The 22968-nt window shown below is 38.9% G+C and overlaps 2 protein-coding genes across 6 annotated transcripts in view; both read left to right on the top strand.

Annotated features, from left to right (window-relative positions):
• PDE5A (phosphodiesterase 5A) overlaps positions 1-16406 on the top strand; it is a 133519-nt gene extending 117113 nt beyond the window's left edge. For 4 of the 5 annotated variants that reach the window (XM_077882465.1, XM_077882462.1, XM_077882464.1 and 1 more), the window contains 4 exons: positions 2413-2476; positions 8257-8331; positions 9705-9788; positions 11875-16406. In XM_077882465.1, the coding sequence (XP_077738591.1) occupies positions 2413-2476; positions 8257-8331; positions 9705-9788; positions 11875-12012 (361 nt within the window). In that variant the 3' untranslated portion in view covers positions 12013-16406. The remainder of the gene's footprint in view (positions 1-2412; positions 2477-8256; positions 8332-9704; positions 9789-11874) is intronic. The other variant, XM_077882466.1, reaches the window with a different exon arrangement.
• FABP2 (fatty acid binding protein 2) overlaps positions 12943-22968 on the top strand; it is a 31677-nt gene continuing 21651 nt past the window's right edge. Inside the window, exon 1 of the mRNA XM_077882467.1 lies at positions 12943-13056. The gene's annotated coding sequence lies outside the window, so the exon portion shown is untranslated. The remainder of the gene's footprint in view (positions 13057-22968) is intronic.

Raw genomic sequence — 22968 nt, 5'->3', positions numbered from 1 at the left:
AGATTGTGGGAGCAAGAGGATGGTTGTAAAGGGTTTCCCTCTCTTGAGTGATAGTAGCGTAGCACAGTCAGATAGGCAGGATTTCCATTTAACTCCCCTGTACACCTGTCCCTCCCTTCCAGCTGTAGACACCACCCCTTTGCTGTTAGCATTCACTGGTACCTTTGCCTTGGCAAGAATTGGATTGATAACAAAGAACAAGTGGTCAATAATAGAAGAATGACATAGAATTCCAAGGAGTGCTATTACGATTTTAATCTTACATTTTTATTTAAAGATTGTATTTATTTGAGAGAGAGAGAGAGAGAAAATAAAGATTTTATTTATTTATTTGAGCTGGGGGAAGGGGCAGAGGGGGAAGAAGCAGGCTCCCCACTGAGCAGGGAGCCCAATGTGGGGCTCCATCCTAGCACCTTGGGATCAAGACCTGAGCCAAAAAAAATAAGTAAGTAAATAAATAAAATTAAAAAAAAGACCAGAGCCAAAGGCAGATGCTTAACCTCTTAACCAACTGAGCCACTCAGATGCCCCTGAAATTAGCATTTCTTTAAACGGAATGATACCATTTAGCATGCAAATGAAGATGCAGATTTTAAGGAGACAATACTCAAATGCCCGGCTGTTCTGTAATCTTGCTTAACTTCATAGCCTCAAAATGTTTTTCATCACAGTGCTTAGAAAAGTATAAACTTTTAAGGGGCACCTGGCTGGCTCACTTGGTAGAGCATGACTCCTGATCTCAGGGCTAGGAGTCCGAGCCCCATGTTGGGTGTAGAGATTCCTTAAAAATAAAAGTCTTTTAAAAAACAAAAAAGAAAAAAAAGAAAAGAAAAAGTATAGACCTGCTACTATAGTTAGTGAACAGTTTATCCCAATAACAAAAAAAGAAACGAACTGCAGTTCCAAGTCTGCACAGGTCCCTGCTGCTCCCTCCTACCCGAGGGACCTCGAGTGGAGAAGTGCGGTTGGAGTTGTCAGTGTCCCTGTGTGCACTCATTTTTCAGATCTTTTTTTTTTTAAGATTTTATTTATTTATTTATTCATGAGAGACACACAGAGAGAGAGAGAGAGAGAGAGAGAGGCAGAGACACAGGCAGAGGGAGAAGCAGGCTCCATGCAGGGAGCCTGATGTGGGACTCAATCCCGGGTCTCCAGGACCACGACTTGGGCCAAAGGCAGGAGCTAAACCACTGAGCCAGGGATCCCCTCATTTTTCAGATCTTAGTGAAGCCTCTGTGGATGCATAGCCTTCTTTGGGGCAAGTGGTTTATACTGGCAAGCACTGAAATCCTTCATGAAAATGGGTTTAAACATGATTAAAAGTATCTTTGTTGCACTCACTTCTCCAGGAGAGGTGGTGGAAGAGCTAGGGTAGCAGCAGAAAACCACTCTTCTTTTTGCCTAACGTAGTTAAGAAGGACGTTTTTGTGTTTTTTTTTTTTTAGGTTGGGTTTCCCTGCAGGGACAAGGGATACAGTCCTTCACCACAAGTGTTTCTATACTACGGTGATGGCCTTTCCACCTGTTCCTTTAGATAAATTATTACAAACAGACATCTGGGTCCAACATAGGAAAACATTGCACGAAGGACAGAACCATTTTCATACAATTATGCTGTTGAGCTCTAGAGCACCTTGTCATTGACTCTACAGCCCAGCATGGTTTCCACTTCTCTCAACAGAAAGATGAAACAGCACTATCCTCTCATTTCCCTCTTGAAGGGAAATGGCAGAACTGTTTGGAAGCCAGAGCTTCTCACATGTGCTGAGGTCAGCATTAGGATGACCCCACCATTAAAGACAAACCATAAGAGACTCCTAACTCTGGGAAACAAAGGGTTACCAAAGGGGAGGTGGGTGGGGGCATGGGGTAACTGGGTGACAGGCACTAAGGAGGGCACTTGATGGGATGAGCACTGGGTGTTATTCTATGTTGGTAAATTGAATTCAAATAAAACATTAAAAAAAAAGGATGACCCACCATAATTCTTGCTCCCCTAGGACTTTTATCAGTAGGATATCTGATGTTATCCTTCAGTGGCTAATTATTAGTAGTCAGTGTGTTTTCATCTTACTTCACTGAGAATGGACTACCAAGGTGAAAAAAAATAGTAACAGGAGGCAAGTTTTTGCCCAGAGGTTAATAATTTCTCTCCTTGTGCCAATCTGGAGCTAAATGAGGCAATTTTAGGGCAATTCCAGTTCAATGGGCAACCAAAAGAGTTGACATTCTGCTATCACTGAGTCAGCCACACTTCCATATAAATTGTTTCTGTTTCTTTAGTCTTTATAAACTGACATCTTCAGAGTTTAGGAGGCTTTAATTTAACCTTTTTACCTGTAACTATTTACTGAGAATATATATTTGCATAAAAAGTTAATCATAGCATTGGGCTTCTTTTTGCCTTAACAGAGCGATGCTGATGACAGCTTGTGACCTGTCTGCCATTACAAAACCGTGGCCTATTCAACAACGGGTATGTTGCTTGGTGACAGTAAAAGTAGGGATTAAAAGGTCAAAGTAAGGGATCCCTGGGTGGCGCAGCGGTTTAGCAGGCGCCTTTGGCTCAGGGCGCGATCCTGGAGACCCGGGATTGAGTCCCACATCAGGCTCCCTGCATGGAGCCTGCTTCTCCCTCTGCCTATGTCTCTGCCTCTCTCTCTCTCTCTCTCTCTCTATGTGTGACTATCATAAATAAATAAAAATTTTTAAAAAAAAGCCAAAGTAAGAAAAGTCTGTTTTCCTAAAAGTGGCTTCTAAAGTATTTGTGGAATTTTTTTTATCTGATCTTTAAGTAGCATTAAAAGCAGATAATTGGACATAAACAGGTTTTCTTTTTTAGAAGATTCCTTAACATTTACTAATATAAGCTATATTAAGAAAGAGAACATCTATATTAACACAGCAAAAACCTAGCTGTTGATAGTCTTTTAATCCCAGTACTACTTCTGCCTCACTTAGGAATCTTTTTAGCACATTTTTTAAATAACCCTGAAAAATAGGAGAAGCAAATTATTTTTCTTCTTCTTTATAGTTAGCCTAGCCAGCTATACCTCAGCTCCAAGTAGGCATTAACGAGTAGAACTTAAGCATTTCTTGGGGCTCATAAATATAGGAAATGTTGATATAAGGTATCAGGAGGGATGTGATCAGGGCCTATGGCTAGGAGGCTAGACATATATCTTTCTCTCTAAATAAGTAACTGTCCTAACATTTTGCAGAGGCAGTAAAGGGCCTCGGCTCACAAAAGGGATAGCTGTACATACAGTGATGTGTATATTGTGTTTTGGTTTTTGAAACTGTGCTGTTAATCCTAAATGCACTACCCAAGATTGTTGACAGCCCGCTGCTGGTCAGGGCTCTGTGATGCATAGTCATGGAGCCCAGTGACAGGTTCATCTCACATGCTGAGAAAACGAGATCAGAAATGTACCCTCCAGGAAGCCCGAGTGGCTCAGCGGTCTAGTGCCACCTTCAGTCCAGGGCATGATCCTGGAGTCCCAGGATCGAGTCCCACGTCAGGCTCCCTGCATGGAGCCTGCTTCTCCTTCTGCCTGTGTCTCTGCCTCTCTCTCTCTCTCTCTCTCTCTGTGTGTGTGTCTCTCATGAATAAATAAATAAAATCTTTTAAAAAAAAGTTTTAAAAATGAAATGTCCCCTTTACGTGCCAAAGCTGACACTCTGTAAGCACTCAGGAAAGGTAGTCTTTACAGACTGTCCTGCTCCATAATAATTGGGACTATATGTCCATTTCCAAATAGGGAAGAAAATGGAGGAGAGAATAATTTGTTTTTTCATTTATCCTTTCTTCTTAATCAAATCCCCAAAAAAGAGCAGTGAAGTTGGGGTCCAGACATGAAAAACAATATTATAAAGCCTCTATAACTAAAATAGTTTGTTATTGGGGACAGGCTAGCGGAACACAATAGAGCATTGAGAATTGCATAGAACATTTAGTATATAATAAAGATAGCATTTCAAATAACTGGGGGAAAAGAGAGACTTTTTTACTAAATAATCTTAGGGTGACTTTCCCATCTTCCATAACCAGATGGCAAGACAAAATTGGATGTACTTTGCATACTTAAATTCCAAATGGAGCATAGAGATCAATGTGAGAATTAAACCATAGAAGTACTAAATAAAAACATCTGTGGATTCTTCTATAACTTAGGAGTGAGAAAACTTTCCTAGCTATGGCTCAACATGCAGAATCAATGGCAAAAGACACTATAAGCAAAGTAAAAGTCCATGAGAAAATGGTAAAAATATTTGCAGCTTATATTTGATAGATAGTTAATACCCCTAATATTAAAAAACTTGTAAAAATAGAGAAGAAAAAATGACAGCAACACTAAAAAAAAATAAGCCAAAAATTTGAACTAAAAGTTGTTGGAATGTGAATGGGCCTTACTCATCTGCCAAGGTTCTCAGAACCGTATTCATAAGAAAAAAGGCAAATAAAACTACACTGACACAAAAAAGCTTGTATAGAATCTCATAACAGCTTTATTCCTAATAGATTATCTGTGGCAGACATGTTCAAGACCTCCAGCGGATGCCTGAAACCACAGATAGGACTGAGCCATTATATATACTATGTTTTTTCATTATATACGTAACTATGATAAAGTTTTATTTATAAATTAGGCACAGTAAGAGATGAACAATAATAATAAAATACAACAATTATAACAATATACTGCAATAGAAGTTATGTGAATGTGGGGTGTCTCTCTCTCTCATTATATTGCACCCTCTCTCCTCGTGACGATGGGAGACAATAAAGTTGAGAGGTAGCAAGGTGGAGGATACAGGTGTTGTGATGTAGTGTTCGTTAGGCTACTGTTGACTTTCTGAACATCTATCAGGTGGAGGATCATCTGCTTCTGGACCGTGATTAACCTCTGGTAACCGGAACCATGGAAAGCAAAACTGTGGATGAGGAGTGGCTACTGTAATCAGAACTAGAAACAGGGATCCCTGGGTGGCGCAGCGGTTTAGTGCCTGCCTCTGGCCCAGGGCGTGATCCTGGGGACCCGGGATCGAATCCCACATCGGGCTCCCGGTGCATGGAGCCTGCTTCTCCCTATGCCTGTGTCTTTGCCTCTCTCTCTCTTTCTGTGTGACTATCATAAATAAATAAAATTAAAAAAAAAAAAAATGAACTAGAAACAACTCAAACATCTACCAGCAGGATAGCTAAACATACTGCAGTATATTCCTTGTACAGTGGAGTCCTGCTCAACAATAAAAAGAAACTCGCCGTTGATATGCAACAACACGGATTCTCATAAACACTCTACAGAGCAAAAGAATATATCCTGTGATTTCATTTATATAGAGTTCTAGACCAGGCAAAACTAATCTGTGGTGAAAGAAATGAAATAGTGATTGTGAGGGAAGGAAGGAAGGAAGGAAGGAAGGAAGGAAGGAAGGAAGGAAGGAGCAGGAATTGACTGAGAAGGGTCCTAAGGGTGGTAGAAGCATTCTCTGTCTTGGATGGGGTATTTGTCACATGGTTATATGCATTTGTCAAGACACTGAACTCATGTTCTGTGCAACTCACAGTATGTAAATTCTACTTCATTAAAAGAAAAACAATATTGAGGGACCCTGGGTGGCTCAGCAGTTGATCCTGGAGTCCCACATCGCTGTATGGAGCTTGCTTCTCCCCCTGCCTCTTTCTCTGCCTCTCTCTCTCTGTGTCTCTCATGAATATATAAATAAAATCTTTTATTTTTTTAAAGGATTTTATTTATATATTCATGAGAGACACAGAGAGAGAGAGAGAGAGAGAGAGAGACAGAGGCAGAGACACAGGCAGAGGGAGAAGCAGACTCCATGCAGGGAGCCCGACGTGGGACTCAATCCCGGGTCTCCAGGATCAGGCCCTGGGCTGAAGGCGGCGCTAAACCGCTGCGCCACTGGGGCTGCCCCAATAAAATCTTTTAAAACACACACACACACACACACACACACACACACACAGAAAAACAACATTGAGATACCATTTCTTACTGTCCAGTTGGCAAAATCCAAAGGTTTTATGATCTACTCTGTTGGGGAAGTTGAGGGAAAACAAGGAATGCAAAATACTGTAACTCTTGGGAAGTTTATAAATACACATATTCATTTACCATTACTTCTAGGCATCTTATCCCAAAGATATAGTGGAAAAAATATAAAAAGACCTTTATACAAGGCTGTTCACTTTTGTACTATTGGTAAGGACAAAGACTGGAAGTAACCCAAATATTCATCAGTAGGGGACTGATTAAGTAATTTATAGTACATTTACAGAATGAGTTCTATGTACTAGTGTAGATTTAACTTTGGAACCACATAAATCGTTTTCAAAATTATAAAGTTGAGGGCAGCCCCAGTGGCCCAGCGGTTTAGCGCCACCTTCAGCCTGGGGTGTGATCCTGGAGACCCAGGATCGAGTCCCACATGGGGCTCCCTGCATGGAGCCTGCTTCTCCCTCTGCCTGTGTCTCTGCCTCTGTGTGTGTGTGTGTGTGTGTGTGTGTGTGTGTGTGTCTGTCATGAATAAATAAAATCTTAAAAAAAATAAAATTGTAAAGTTGAATTCTAAGTAGCCCTAAGCCTTGAAAATAAAATGAGACAAACCTGATTTGTGGTTGCAAAACCACACTAAAAGGAACTATTTCATTCCACGTGACATTAAAACAGTAATTTGATCATGTATCTACAGTGGAATGTACCCTAAAAACAAAAAGGAATTACCAAAAAAAAGCCTTTAAAGCTGTTTTCAGTAATCTTAGTGTTAGTGGTAATTTTGTACAGATATTCAATCACTGTTGTAGATTATATGGAATAAAAGCAAATAAAAGATTGTATTGGTATTGTTGACAGCCAGGATCGTCAGTTTATGTAGAAAGATAAAGGTGAATAAGGTTGGGTGGAAATGTTGTAGTCCTGAACTTGAATTGAAATGTTATTTGAACTTCTGTTGTATATCCTGGCTCTGTCCTCTGAATAATGGCTTAACCTGGTAGTAATGATTGAGCTCATATTGGGGTTTCTAAGTACCTCAGTTTAAATGAACAAGGGCTCCAACAAAGAAATAGCTGATAGCAGCTGTAAAGCAGGAAATGTACAAAATGAGCCTGGAACATCTTATTATATCAGAAAGCAGAGAAGCTATCAAAGACTCATAGGGTTTTGACAAAAGACAAAAGCCACCTTATTAAGCTCACTGGTCAAAATGGACAATCTCAGTGTCACTAAGGTTTGAAATACATTAAATATATTTAAATTTAAAAGTTCAAAACAATAGTAAAAATAAAATGAAACCTTCCCTAGTTATCCTTGATAAGTTGCTTAGGAACCCAAAGTTATTTTTTTCAAATGGTAATTAAAGTAGAAAAATCCAACATTTCTCCTTCTTTTCCTTATATGAATTGTGCTTTAGGGTAACTAAATAATTGATGGTGGGAACTTTCTTTTTATTGTGTTTATTGTATTTCAATATTTCAACTATTCCTTTTTATAAAGGAATGATCACTTTGAATATCAGCTTTTTGTAGCCCCTGAATTAGCAGATCTAGACAAAGATCACTCATGGTCTCTAATAGCACAAAAAGAGAGGCAGCCAGGCGTTATATAGCTCTTGATGGAAGTACACAGCACTGCCTATGAAGTAGTCCAAGAAAAGAATTTATCTAATCCAGCCTCTAGATTTTATTAGTGTGTGGAAATCCAGGGCACAGAGGAACATCAAATGACATCATGGGGAAGCAATTGCCAAAATCCAGATAGTGGGGAACTTCAGGATACACAACTCAGTTTATTTAACAACAACAACAAAAATTACAGGGAAAGATTTTGAAAAGAGGAGGAACATGTAGATTAAAATAAACTTAAAAGGCATATCTGTCAGGTGCCATATATGCACCTATATCGGCACCGTGGTATAACAGGTGCTTAACCAATATCTCATTGATGATGCGTACAGATGGGCACACACTGCCTCTTCCCCATTGATTGCTGAAGTTGAAATAACCTGTTGCTTTTTTCTGCCTAATTACAAGTTACAAGCTCTAGCCTTTGTGATGAGGCACATATTTAAAAGCAAACAAAATATAATTTCTAGTACTCATTATTGCTTTATTATCATTTTACTGACGTGGTTGAAAGCTAGCTTTGATAGACTTTATTATCTTTATTCAAAGTCTCTATTTGACAGTTACACGCTTTTAATTGCCAAAACTCATTCGGTTATTTATTTCAGATAGCAGAACTTGTAGCAACTGAATTTTTTGACCAAGGAGACAGAGAGAGAAAAGAACTCAACATAGAGCCTGCTGTAAGTATGAGACCTTGGTGGTAGGAATTATACAGATAGACTTGCTTAGTGTAGACTTCTTATATTTTCTATGGGATCTTTACTGAGGAACACAATTTCTTTCAGTTTAGTTTTTAAAACATTTTTTCTTATGAAAAGAATTACACATGTTCATTACAGAAAACATAAGCAAATAAGAGAAAAAGATTCTTTACATCATAATGTACCTACTTTTTTATAATTTGTTTTTTCTATTTAAATATCATAAGCTAATTCCCATTCTAACAGATGTTCATGTGTGTATTATTTATAATGATCACATGAAGTAAATGGAGTCATAGTTCCCCTGCTTCCTCTGTTGTAATGTCTGCAGTGTTCACTATGACCAATAGCACTTTGATAAACTTCTCTGTTGCTAATGTTTCTGTGCCAGTTTTCATCATCTTGTTAGGATAAATTCCCAGAATTGCTATGTTAAAGGGCACAGATTTTTTTAAGGTCTTTGATACACAGAGTATGGATCTCACAGACAAAAAAAAAAAAGCCATTTCTGGCTTTTAGAATGAGTTTTTCCTGAAAATGAAGCCTTGAGTCTTTTTTTCAATTCAAATGGACATTTATTGAACCCATATTAATGGGTACATGGTTATGACCCCCCTCTGTGTACAGCTCCATCCACTCTGCTCTTTAGCCTCAGCTGGGCACATCCTGTGTCTTTCACAATTACTCAGTGTCCTCTAATGTAATGGCAGGCTCATTCAGAAGCTCAGAATCTTTTTAGAAAGTGGTGGGTAGCAGAGTGATGATAACAGCTAATGGGAAATCTGCTTCATTTTAAACAAGTACTGAGACAGACTCATTTCTTCCCATGGCAGTGCTGGGCTCATCTGGTGCTCCAGCCATGACCTCCTGGGAATAAACAGAGGGACATCTGCATAATCGTCACTCAGAAAGCTCTCTGCATGAATTGAATTGCAATCAGCTGTGGCCTCGGTGGCTTCTTCCACAAAACTGAGGGTGTTTGATTTTACATCAATAAATAGACAATTCAGAGCTGTTCTCCAGATATATGTCAGTGGTCAGCTCTGGGTCAGTGGCTGACTCTAGTAAGAGATCAATTCCAAGGTAGTGTGGGAAAAGTCAGCCAGGATGAACAAGGCAGTAAGGATCAGGGTCTTCCAGGGCACAGGGCTGGCAGGGAGTGTAGGAAACTTCCCCACAAAGGAAGGAGACAGATAGGCAAGTACCTGGCCTTTCTCACCCTGCCCATGATGCATGTTTTTGGAGCCAACTTGCATTGTGTTCTTTAAGTAAATGCAGATCTGTGTGTGTATGTGTGTTTCTGTGTTTGTGTGTGTGTGTGTGTGTATGTGTTTCTGTGTTTGTGTTTTCAGGATCTAATGAACAGGGAGAAGAAAAACAAAATCCCAAGTATGCAAGTTGGGTTCATAGATGCCATCTGCTTGCAACTATATGAGGTATTTATATGAAAACACGAGACTTGCTAAACTTAGACTGTGTTATGAATTAAAACCTCAAGTAAATTGAAGCAATTGACACTAGGCTTTTCTTTCTTTCTTTCTTTCTTTCTTTCTTTCTTTCTTTCTTTCTTTCTTTCTTTCTTTCTTTCCTTTCTCTTTCTTTCTTTCTTTCTTTCTTTCTTTCTTTCTTTCTTTCTTTCTTTCTTTCTTTCTTTCTTTCTTCTTTCTTTTCCCTTCCTGATGATCACACTGTTTGCATTGAATAAAGAACACATTTTATATTTGATTTTTCTCAAAAACTTTAATTCATCAATGTAGAACTATCTGTTGAGTGCGTACTTTGTGCTAGACTCTAGCAAACTGATGTAGGAATACTAAAAAGAATTAACTACGTTACCTTAAGGAGGGATACTGTGCATACTCTATGTTAGCATCTTTTTTTCAGTTTAGGACTAAATAAAGAAAAAAAATCATTCTTTTTCTCATTGTATAATGTAGCTTTATTTTTTTAAAGAGTTATTTATTTATTTATTTATTTATTTATTTATTTATTTATTTATTTGAGAGAGAGAGAGAGACAGAGACACAGGCAGGGGAGAAGCAGGCTCCATGCAGGGAGCCCGACGTGGGACTCGATCCTGGGTCTTTAGGATCATGCCCTGGGCTGAAGGCGGCGTTAAACCGCTGAGCCATCCAGGGATCCTGTATAGTGTAGCTTTAATATCGTTAAAATTTTTATAATGATGTAAAGGAGGTAGCTGGAAGAATAGTACAGGTTCCCATTTGCTGGCTTGGGATTTTTATTTTTTAGGTAGAGATAGTCTTCCTAAAACATCCAGTTTGCTAGTTTAGATGCTTAAGCCCAAAGTACAGAAAGTAGACACTATCCTTATTTTTAAAGGTTAAGTAGGAAACTATCTTAAGTTTTAACTGTTTGGGAAAACAGCATTTATCATAGGGTTATAGAATGTCAAGACTCAAAGAAACCCTAGAATCTTCTAATCCAGACATTTCACAATTCATAACTGTTTTATCCTACATTTTGTATCTGTGTAAGGATTTACTTCATTTGAATCTACTGTTAAATTCTATGTAATATTGTTACGTACCTTTACTATTATTTATTACAGAAATAATATTCTTGCAGAAAATCACGGAATTATAATTTCACTATGCAGATAACTACTATTAATATATTAGTGTATATGTTTTATGAAATTTTCATTTTTTTCACTTAACAAATTTGCTTTTTGTAATTCATAATATATCATAATGTGTATTCTTCCATACCATATGTGTTTCTATGATATTTTTAAAGGCTGCAAATTAGAGACACCTGGGTGGCTCAGTGTGCCTTTGGCCCAAGACATGATCCCAGGATCCAATATCTAGTCCCACATTGTGCTCCTTGCAGGGAGCTTGCTTCTCCCTCTGCCTATGTCTCTGCCTTTCTCTCCGTGTCTCTCATGAATAAATAAAATCTTTAAAAAAAAAAGTAAAGGCTGCAAAATAGTGAACTAATATATCCAACCCTGTCGTTGGGTATTTAAAGTTATTTTCAGAGTTTCTCTATTCCTGCAGTGAACTTTTTTATATCTAAATATGTATTGCAGTATAATTAGTAAATAATAATACCATGCAGAATTATAAAGTAATCTTTATTATAATCTTGGATACAGATCTGTTTAAGTACATTGTATAGAACTATTTTATAGAAAAAAATGAAAACTAAACAGTGCCCAGTACACTCACACTTAGGGAGAGCCATCTGTACTACAAAAAAAGCAAAATGTATTGTTTCCCTGCAGAGCAGATTCCATACAGATCTGTCTCAAGCATAACTGAGTAATATTATGTTGGAATATATGTGTATGCTCTATCCCAGCACATGCCACTTGTCAGTATAGATGAGGAGAGATCAGTCATAAATGAGCTGCCTGTTTGTTCACACAGCTTGTGGAAACCCCAACAGTGGGCCTGCTCATGAAATGAGTGTAAGATGTGGCTCTTTGCTAATAGGCCTGGGGAGAGGGCTTATTTCCTGGATGCCTTCTAGTTGTTTGCTTTCTTTTTTCTTCTTTAGGCTCTGACCCACGTATCAGAGGATTGCTTCCCTTTGCTGGATGGCTGCAGAAAGAACAGGCAAAAATGGCAGGCCCTAGCAGAACAGCAGGAGAAAACGCTGATTAATGGGGAAAGCAGCCAGGCCAAGCGGAACTGAGTGGCCTATTTACGTGGAGTTGAAGTTTACAGATGGTGTATCTGCAGGATGTCTAATTTTGCTATACACTGTACAGATTTAGTATATACTTTGCCACTGCTGTATTTTTATTTTTGCACAACTTTTAAGAGCACAGCATGAAACGTTTTTAGGGGACTATTACATATTTTCTGTATATTTGTTTTATGCCACTGATCTGAGATTATTGGCACCACCCACTCTTAGCACACAGATGAGAGCTCTGTGATACTTTGTGTACTGCAAAGTGCAAGTTAAGTTCTTGCACTGAGGTAGGTTTTTGTTGTTTTGTTTTTTGGGTTTTGGGGGTTTGCTTTTTTGTTTTTTGCTTGGGGATTTTAAATAATTGGTTTTGTGTTTTCTGAATTACCAATCTTCTAAAGAATGTTTGGAATCTTTTCATTCTCAAAAATAGTCTAGGAGCAAATTGAATGTATTCTGTGACATTTAAAACCATCATAGTTAGAGAAAAGTGCTGGCTTAGTGGATTTTACAGGGAAAGGATAGTATTTGTCAACAGTTGTATTACCTTAACAAAAAAAAGTCAAAACTCTGCAACAATTGGAAAGTACTCTAAGGCAGTACTGTAAAGAAAAGGTATTGTTTAATCAATTTGCTGTTTTTGTTTGAGAGCAGGAAGGGGAGAACTCTTTCATTTCAGTACTTACATCTATCCAGAGACTAACCGTAAGTCATTTCAGTATACACCGCCTGATGGAAAGCAGGGGAAGCCTTAGAAGACAATGATTTCATGGACTTCATGGTCCCTGGCTTTATGAGGGAGGGATGGGGGTGTGATCCGGAAATGGAATGGCTGTATCTGTCTCAGTGAAGAGAAATATTCTGTTGGAAGCCTCTCTGAGAGTCCGTGTTTTGAATATTGAACTTCCTTTTTAAAATAACTTCCTTATCCTTTTTCTTACAAACCATAGTTTATGAGTGAACAGTTTAGGTCTCAACAGAAAACTGAGGAAAATATGATAATTGGAGCATTGACTTGAGGTGAGATACGACTGCAGATAAAAGGTAAAATGAATCATCATTTTTCTTTGTCAGAGCAAGTATAGAGAATAGTTTTAACTGTATAAACAGCAAAGGACTATCCTGCTATTGGGGTCAAAAATTAAAGTGAGAGAGCAGGAAGGTAAGAAGGCTTAGCCCTGAATTAAACGTAAGAGTACTGAGTTTGCAATTGAGAAACTGCCCTTTTTTCAGTTCATAGGACTGGTCAGCTCAGTATCACGGAAGTTTGGGTGTGTATACTAAATGCTTACCCTGAGCCATATAGTTGTTGATATTTACTTCTCATAGATTTTAATTTTAGCACATATAGAAAATGCTAACATTGTCTTAGATTTGAGCCTGTTTGAGTGGATTCCCATTGATCGTGTGTACCCTAAATACCAATTTATTCATTATTGGAGAAGTAGATAGTGAATCTAGCAACTGGTTCAGGAAAGGAAAATCTATTCCAAATATATGCTAATGTTTGGACTCAGGGAAAGTAGGAAGAGAGCTGTTTGTGTGATTTGTTAACCACCCATGCCAAAAAAAATGTTTCTGAGTTTCAGTCACTAAATTGGGTGGAGAATTTCTTGGGGACATGGTGCAGCACCCTCAAAGAACTTTTACCAAACATATTTTTCCCATCCATATTGGTGTTTTTTTCTAAACTGCCTAAAATTCAACATATCCATCAAGTTTTTTAAAATTCTGAGTGTGTATCTTAAATAATGTGACTTTATTCTTACTATTCAGGTAAAGAAAAAAAAAGCAAAATAAATTGTATTGCCATTACTTTATTACTGGTAAAGGCTAGTCTAGGAAGTTACCAACTGTTTGTTGCTATATGTGTAATTGTCGTAATACTTGTGTTTTCAGGATGTTATTCAATTTTTATTTGATGTCATATAGGTGAGATCTACAAAGTTGCCTCTTGGTGGCACTGGTGTGTAAGTTACACAGGCTGTCACTAAAATAACATATACTGGTATACAACTATGCATGCATACATAATTCCTTAGTGTAGAAAAATTGTTGAAAGAAGAGCAGTCCTTAGTAACCTTTTTATCATACGCATTGTGATTTAGCAGTTATGCTAAAATCTGTAATCATATACTTAATAGTTTGTTTAGACCCATCTAATATGTCACTGAGATATATGGAGGTTTTGTATGTGTGTCATTTTCACAAGCGAGAAGATGTACATAGATTGGAATTGTTTGGTTTAACTTTACATAGTGGTTTATTTTACTTTACTAATTTAGCAATTAAAAGAAGTTGGTTAGTGCTGTGTCTGCTCTATTGTTAGAAGTTTTAGCTTTTACAGAAAAAGAGTACTTCTTTAGGACCAGTTAGTTGGTTCAAATAATTTTTAATTTTTAGGAAAATAATTCCATATCTAGATTATCTCGTACATGGGCACAAATGAGAGCTTTTGCTCTTATGTGAATATTTTTTTCCAGTATCTTCCCAAGTTGGAAAAAATATATTTATAGTCCTCCCTTCCCCACTCTGTATTTATATTACCCATAGCTAGTAAGAAGTTATTCTTTTTCTAGATTAAAGTTGTCATGGGTATAGCTGAATGACATACCATTTCAATTTCAATTTTCAGCCCAAAAAGTGCCCACTATTTTACTGAGTTGTTAAAAGATGTCTGTAAAGTTGCCCGGCCTTATATTTTTCACAGGATTGGCCCTTGTCAGTTGCAGTCCTGTGTAAACTTGTGTAAGTCACTTAACCTCTGTGTGCCTGAACAAGTGCTATTAAAGGAGTTAATGTGTGGGCAAAGCCTTTGTCTTCAAGGATGTCACAGAAGGCAGCCACTGTGTAAGCCCTAATGGGCCCTGGAGACCACTGTCACATGTGGGATATTGGGCTATAGAGCATGGTATCTAATCCCACATGTCACTTCCTATGTTTCAAAGACTGAAAGAAAAAAAAAGACAGTTACATTTATTTGGTTTCTCATGCAGATCACTAGTGAGTGTGAGATTTTGAATAACTTGCCTTCAAGGTGCAAACTCTGGAAAGTGATGTTGTCACCACTGATTTCTTAGTTGAGAATAGTTTCCTTAGATAGGAGTACTGAGATAAAGTGTATGGAAATATTGGGTTCTGGGAGGAACTGGTCACAGATATAGTAGTCTTTCCTAGCGGTAAAGTGCCTTTATTTTTAACATAGAGCACAAATGTTAGACGTACTCCAATTGGATTTTCGATTTTTCTGTGTTTTTCACCAGATTTTACTCAATGCTTTATAGATCATCACAAGCAGTGCTGTTCTGTTTACAAGAGTGATTTTAAGATGAGAGGAGGAAAAGGTGTATTTGCTGTCCTCTCCTGTGAACAACTGTAGTTGAAATAAAGTGGTAAAATTTAATTAGTTAGTATCAGACATGTGACAGTCCACCCTTTATGGAGTCCTTGTGACATGTCAGGCACTGTGCTCAGCCCGAGACAGAGCTGTGACCTCAAGGAACCCAGTCTGCAAAAAGTGCTGAGTAAGAGGCTTACCAACTTCTGATCTTACAAATTGAACAAGAAAATATAGGGTACATGATATCACTTTCATTTTCATCTACAACATATGTATTATACAGTTTTCCAAGGACCTTCTACCTACCACCACCCCCAAGGACCTTCTTTACTGGAACTTACTAGAATCCGCCAGTGAATAGCCTGTTTTCTTACAAATATGAATCATTTAACCTGTTGATAGCTTAAAGAACACCTTACGTAAGGAGTCATGTATTCTACGCTATAGAGTTTTTTCCCATAGGTTAGCCAGGTAGATATTACTAAGAGTTCTTTTAGATTGCTAAATTGTGCACAGTTTTGGACACCTTCTGCTCCACTACACGGAGCAAGGAAGAAAGTATTAAAGCTCACTTCACCCTTCCGTATGTTTCTCAAAAGCCTGTGTAAACATGTCTTAAAAAATGTCGTTGAAAGCAGTGTAAATAGTTGAAAATATGAATTTCTATTACAGTTTAAGAAAACCTTATGAATCATCACTAGTCACTGTTAATATCTATTTGTATTCTTATACCTTTTTCAATATATTTGAACAAATATATAGTTTCTGGCACTATTTTTGTACTAGGATAAAGGAGTTGCTATGTATATTATGTTTAGCTTTTAAGTCATTTTAAATAATTGTGAATGTTGATTTCTTGTCGTTCCTCTCCTCCACTATGAGAACCATTTCAGATGACTCTTCTATTAAAAAATCACTTTAAAGGAACACATTCCCACCTATGATCCCCATAAAATCAAGAGATGGTCAGGGTGGTCTGTTGTGCAAACTCTTCACCTGTCAGTTGTTTACTCATTTTGCTATGCTTTGTAAAAATAAAAGGAAGAATGAACAAGTCGGTGTGAGTATTGTGTGGTTATTAGGAGAATTTTATTTAGGCAGAGAGAATGGCCCAATGGTTTAAGAGACTAGGCAAGCTAGCCTGTGGCCATATTGGCTGGAAAAGTGTGGTTTTATTAGATGCTTTCCTTTAGCCAAGACTCCTCTCAGTAATAGTCTTCTTTATATTAACATCCTTTGCTACCAATCTAAGGGCAACATTTTCCATGCCTTCTTCACTTGGATTTCCTAACAGCTCTGTGGAGGGTGATTATTTCTGGCCTCCTGTTGCATGAGGAGTTAAGGCTTAGGAGTTCTATTCTTGCCGAATGGTATGAGCTGGATTTGAGCCTAGACCTGTCTAGTTTCAAGGCAGGTATATATATTCCTCTTAGTTCTCTTTTTGAATCTTAATAGTAAAAGGTCTCGAATCCATTCTTAGTGGATCAATTGGGCTATCTAGAAGCATTAGAGATAAAATATCCCTCACCCAGCAGGTTTTGTTTTGTTTGGGTTTTATAATTATGAATGATGAAGATTAAAACTATAAAGTACTGATATAATACTTAAATATAAATACTATAACATATATAATGTATAAATATTTATAAAATAAAGCAAATGTGCTTTAATGTGTGTTTAAACTTTTAAGAAAGAGAACTTTACAGAGGCCAAAATAAAGTTAATTAAAAATCAAATCAGTAAGCATGAACTGATATTATGTCAGACCTGGGAATATGTGCAGATCTATATCATGAAGTGGGTTTAATGCCCATCCAACCCAGCCATGGGTTATGGCTCTCCAAGTAAGGCTGAAAACTTTAAAGAGTTATGCCATCAATGAAATTCAGATAGGGGTTGGGGGACAGAAGAAATCCACTTGGAGACACAAAAGAAGCATGCCTGGCTTAATCTGGGCTAAAACTAACATTGTGTCCATCTTCAACACAGATTTGAGGTTTGAATATGATCTGGGACTACCCAAGTTAGACTGCAAGCACAAAAGAAGTCTCAGGCCAGTAATATCCCTGGACCTCTGGCAAAATAAAGGTAAAATGTCTTTGGAAGAATTTAACCTCAAATAGACTCATAAAATTGCTACAGAAATTATGCCACTAAAGACAATTCATAATTCGTAATTGCAAAACACATGAGGCAGCAATTCACAATGCAGGAAGTCAGAAGCCACAAGACTAGGATTAAATCCCCAAGAAATTCAGACAATTGAACTCTTAGATAGGGACTGTTGGGAGAAATCATTAATTCCTCATTCTTGTATTTCCAAATGAAGGAACACCCCTAAAATGACACTCTTAGCCTCTTGTTCCACCTCTAACTCCAACTCAGTCAGATTGGAGGACGATAGCCATATCAGTTGACAGCCTTTAAATGGGTAAAGTAAATATAATAAAAGCAGTGAATGCTGGGGATTTGTTTCTTTTCCTTACCTTTCTAATCCTGATCCAGTGTAAGTCAGAAATCCTAGGTAAGTGTGTCCGGATATGTGGCCTGTCTCAAGATCTAACCTTCTGAAGGGGGAGGGGGGCAGAGAATGCTAGCAAACCCATATAACCATAGCATGTTTCCAACCTATACATTTTCTTCAGACACCTTATTTACCTAACCATCTCCACAAAGCTCCACACCAGCCAGCAGCCCATGGTTTTTTCAGAGTGCTATGCCTATCTCCTACAAAGTATTTCCAGAATGTTGTTCTGAAATATCAATGGGCCTTTTCAATTAGTGGCCTCTCCTCCTTCTGATCAGTGAGGTAGATCTGCTTTCCTGAGTCTGTCATAGGCTGTGCTGTTCAAGGGATGTAATGTACAAATCAGAACATTCTTCTTTTTTTTTTTTCTTTAAGATTTCATTTATTTATTCATGAGAATACACAGAGAGGAGAGAGAGAGAGAGAGAGGCAGAGACACAGGCAGAGGGAGAAGCAGGCTCCATGCAGGGAGCCCCACGTGGGACTCAATCGTGGGTCTCCAGGATCACGCCCTGGGCTGAAGGTGGCGCTAAACTGCTGAGCCACCCAGGCTGCCCCTGCTCATTTTTTAATTGGATTATTTGTTTTGTTGGTGTGGAGTTGTATACCCTCTTTACACACTTTGGTTATGAACCCTTTACTAGATACATCATTTGCAAATATCTTCTATTCAATAAGTTGTCTTTTAGTTTTGTAGGTTTTTTCCTTTGCTGGCAACAGCAAGTTGTTGTTGCCACAGTTGATGTGGCAATATGTTGTGCCCAAGATTGCAAATCCAAGAAACCACCAAGGAGCTGACACGGATGAAAGCGCAGGAGGGTTTATAAGCAAGCTCGAGCTTGGGTCCAAGTATACTCGACACAGCAGAGCAGGGATTTGGACCCCGAAGTGGGTTACAGCTGGGTTTTTTATGGGCTGATCTAGGGGATTTTCAGAAGGGGTGAAGGAATTTCTCAAGTTCTGTTTACATTCTGATATGGGGCTTTCAAGGGCATTGAGCTCTGTTCTCACTCTAATATAAGAATGCCACTGGCTTTCTGCCACTGGCTTGGGCTCCGTTGTCTTTCTGATATGGGATTCTCTGCCGAGGGCAATTCTGAGCTCTGTTGTCTTTCTGATATGGGATTCCTTGCGGAGGACATTCTGCAGTTTTTCCTATAAAGTTCAGCTCTTATTCACAGGGGCCTAAGATGGCTGTACTTGTGCTAATGCTAAACTTGAGGTGGAATGGCCTCAATTTTTCTCGGCCTCTCTCTCTATACACACACACACACACACACACACACACACACACACTGGAATATTATTCAGCCATAAAAAAAATGAAATATTGCCTATTGCAATAATATGGATGGATTAGAGTACAACGCTAAATGAAATAAACCAGTCAGAAAAAGACAAATAACATATGATTTCACTCATATGTACAATTTAAGAAACAAAACAAATTGACAAAGGAGAAAAAAGAGGAAACACAACAAAAAACAGACTCTTAACTATAGAGAACAGACGGGTTACTAGAAAGGAGGTGGGTGGGGGGATGGGTGAAATAAGTGATAGGGACCTGAAACTAATATAACTCTGTATGTTAACTACACTAGAATTAAAATTTTTAAAAATAAGTTGTAGGATACATAAACAAATAAATGAAATGATGATTTCCAGAATTTCCTCTCCTTTTCTGCTATCTACAGTTGTTTAAGCAGGACCTTGAAAGATCAGATCCATTATCAGTCTTCTTGCTCCTCCTCATAGATCATATGCTTAGAGAACACTTAATTGCAGCAGGCCAGAATGATGAGATTAAGTCCTCTCACAGTTGGAACAAAGACAAATTGGATGTGGCATGCCCTAGGCCAAGAAGGTCAAAGGGAGAGCTGACATTTTATATGTTATAAATACTGCTTACAAGCAATTCACCAAATTGTTTCTAGATCCAGGAGTAAGGGCAAAGGTTCTCATTCTGATTTATCATCTGTGTCCTGATGGGTTGAATCAAAATCCTGGAGCAATTTGGGAGGGCAAAGATTCCTGCAGGTTGCCACACCAGAGGTCCGACAATCATTGCTCATTATCAGAACCAAGAGATCAGTCCAGCTTTGAAAGAGGCCCTGGGGAAGACTGGCAAACAATCATCCCTGAGGAAAAGCAATCTGTTCCTAGTCTATCACAGACAATGAACATTTCAAAGAAGATTCAGAAGAGGAGGTGAGGCTGGTGGTACTTTTATCAAAATCTAGGGTAAGGTTGGTCCACCACTCAACCTTAGTGTGGAGGCTGAGGAAATTAAGGCCATTCCACTTTAAGTTCAGCGTTAGCACATGTCCAGCCATCCCAGGTCCCTGTGAATAAGAGCTGAAATTTACATTACTTCAGTTACAGGAAAAAAACAGCTTACAGCTTAACGACCTGGAAAGCCCCATATTAGAATGAGAACAGAGCCCAGGCCAGTGGCAGAAAGTCCCATATCAGAATGAGAACGGAGCTCAATGCCTCTGAAAGCCCCATATTAGAATGTAAACAGAACTTGAGAAGTTCCTCCCCCCTTCTGGAGGTCCCCTAGACCAGCCCATTATAAAACTAAGCTGAAACCCACCTCGGGGTCCAAGTGCCTGCTCCGCTGTGTCGGGTATACTTGGACCCAAGCTAGAGCTTATAAATAAACCCTCATGTGTTTGCATCGGTGTCGGCTCCTTGGTGGTTTCTCGGATACATAATCTTGGGCACAACACTTAGATCTTCTTTGCTGCTCTAGTTTGAAGCTTCTTCAAAACCTGGGGTACACTCCAGATGAGAATGGGGCTATTCCAACTCTTCAGGGAAAGAGCTGTACCCAGGCCAGGGGAGAGACCCTGATGACTGTCCTGCCACAGGTTCAGTGAAACATCTTTCTGCCTGAGCCCTGCACCTTAGTCGGTCTACAAGAGCCATAAGGCCTGTGTCCTGAGCACAACTTGCAGGCGATTTCATGCCTAAAGAGGATTTTTCTATAGAATTACCAGAGGATAATTCTCGGCATTGTAAGGCCTTCTCACATTGTGGAGGGAGGGAGGTGAACATTTACTGAGCAGCAACCATGTGCCAGACCTGTACCATACATTAACTCATTTTATCCTTACAACAATCTCCTTAAGTAGATAATCTTTTTAAAAAGATTTTATTTATTTATTTGACAGAAACAGAGAGAGAGAGAGATTGACAATGTGTGCACATGCACGTGCATGGACAAGTTGGGGAAGGGGCAGAGGGAGAGGGAAAAGCAGGCTCCTCAGGAGCAGGGAGCCCAATGAGGGGCTTGATCCCAGGACTCTGGGATCATGACCTAAGCCAAAGACAGACGCTTAACCGACTGAGCCCCCCAGGTACCCTTAAGTAGATAATTTTATACTCATTTTTCAGACAAGAAAACAAAGCAGAGAAAGTTAGGTTACTTATTCAGTCAACCCAGTTTGCAGTTGGCAGAGCCAGAATATGAATTCTGGTCTGGTTGCAAAGTCCCTGCTCTCCTCGTCATAGTGCTGTCACGGCAGAAGGGGCTCACTGGGCTCACCACCTGTCTCTGAGCAAAGGTCACTTCAGGCCTCCCTGTGTGAGCTATTGCCCACAGTTCAATGGAAATCATAGGGTAGACATCACCTGTGCCATCTTTCCATAAACACACATCCTAATTATGCTGTCCTGAGGGAGAATCATTATGCCCTTCACCTACCACCAAACAAGGGGTTGGAGATCAAACTTCTTCAAAACCTGGGGTTTTGAGCCGGGAGCTGAGCCGGGAGCTTTTCTCATGGATGATCCTTACTTATTCTATCTATTCCTTTTTCTCCTTCCAGACCTTTTTCCTCCAAGTTACCCCTACACATGTCAATTAAACAGAAAGCCATCATCAATTTTTTTGTTATCTCTTCCATGAGGGAAAAAAAAAAGGCTGAGGTAAACGTTTTATTGCAAAGGAGGCCAAACAGCATTTGCTGCAATCTGCTTATTCCATCATAATCCTCTAAGTGTTCTTTTATGTGCCCTAAGCAAGTTTGATATACAACACAGTCATAACCATCACTGATATTTCAGCCAGTTAATCATTCATTAGGCTATCTAAGTCAGAAGAATAATATTTTGTGAAGTTCGTATTCCCATTTTCAAGCTGGTCAAACTGAGCCCTTTCAAAAACAGACTCCTTTCTTCTTGGGACTATATAGTGTTTTTTTTGGGGGGGGGGAATATATAATTTATTACTCCCCAGCAGGGATTTTAACTATTATAGAATAGTAGGGTATTAACTGATACTTCCCTTTGTATTTACCAGCTACAATTATATCCTTCTTTTTACAAGCTATTTGCCAGGATAATTCCATGTCAGAATCCATTCCTCCACAACAGAGCAGCGTTCCTGGGCAGCACCAACTTGGGCTGTTACTTGGCAGGTAGAACAAACAATTTGGAATGGAATAGGAGGAGAGCATTGGTAGATAGCCCAGGGTGTTCTGACGTGGCCTCAACATGGGAAGGAACACCTCCTCTCATCTGTGTGAGCTGATTTTACTCTGGGCATTTGGTCATCAAACCTAATTTAGGAATTCTGTCTAAATAATGAATATATGCATACACTGCAAGAGTAGGGCATCAGCCTCTAGGGTATAGTACACACTCAGAAAAACACTAACACTATATGGTGCTCTGTCTTCAACAGGTGGAATACATGGGTCTCAGAAATAAAAAGTAAAAGTTGCCCCATTGCCACCACTTCCCATCCCAACTCTGGCCTCTGTGAGTTAGGAAATCCTATTTCCCAAGAGGCCAGTAGGCAAGAAAAGAAGTCACCATCCTGGCAGGAATAATTAACAGCAGAGTATCAGAAGATAGGGTTGCTCTTACACTGTGGAAGCAGAAAAAAATTGGTTTGGTACCCAGATGATTCACTGGAGGGTCTTTTAGTATTTCTTTGCCAAATTTTAGAAGAAAATGGGTAAGTACAGCCACCACGGTGTGAGCCAGAATCCCAGGCTTCTCAGGGAAAGCCCCTAATGTGAGGCAAACCTAGAATGGGGAATAGAAGAGAGAGGTTATAAACTCAGTTTATGGGACCTCA

The sequence above is a fragment of the Canis aureus genome, chromosome 33, assembly GCF_053574225.1.
Source record: "Canis aureus isolate CA01 chromosome 33, VMU_Caureus_v.1.0, whole genome shotgun sequence".
Lineage (NCBI taxonomy): Eukaryota > Metazoa > Chordata > Mammalia > Carnivora > Canidae > Canis > Canis aureus.
The sequence above is the reverse complement of the archived record's forward strand: the minus strand, read 5'-3'. Positions and strand labels throughout refer to the sequence as shown.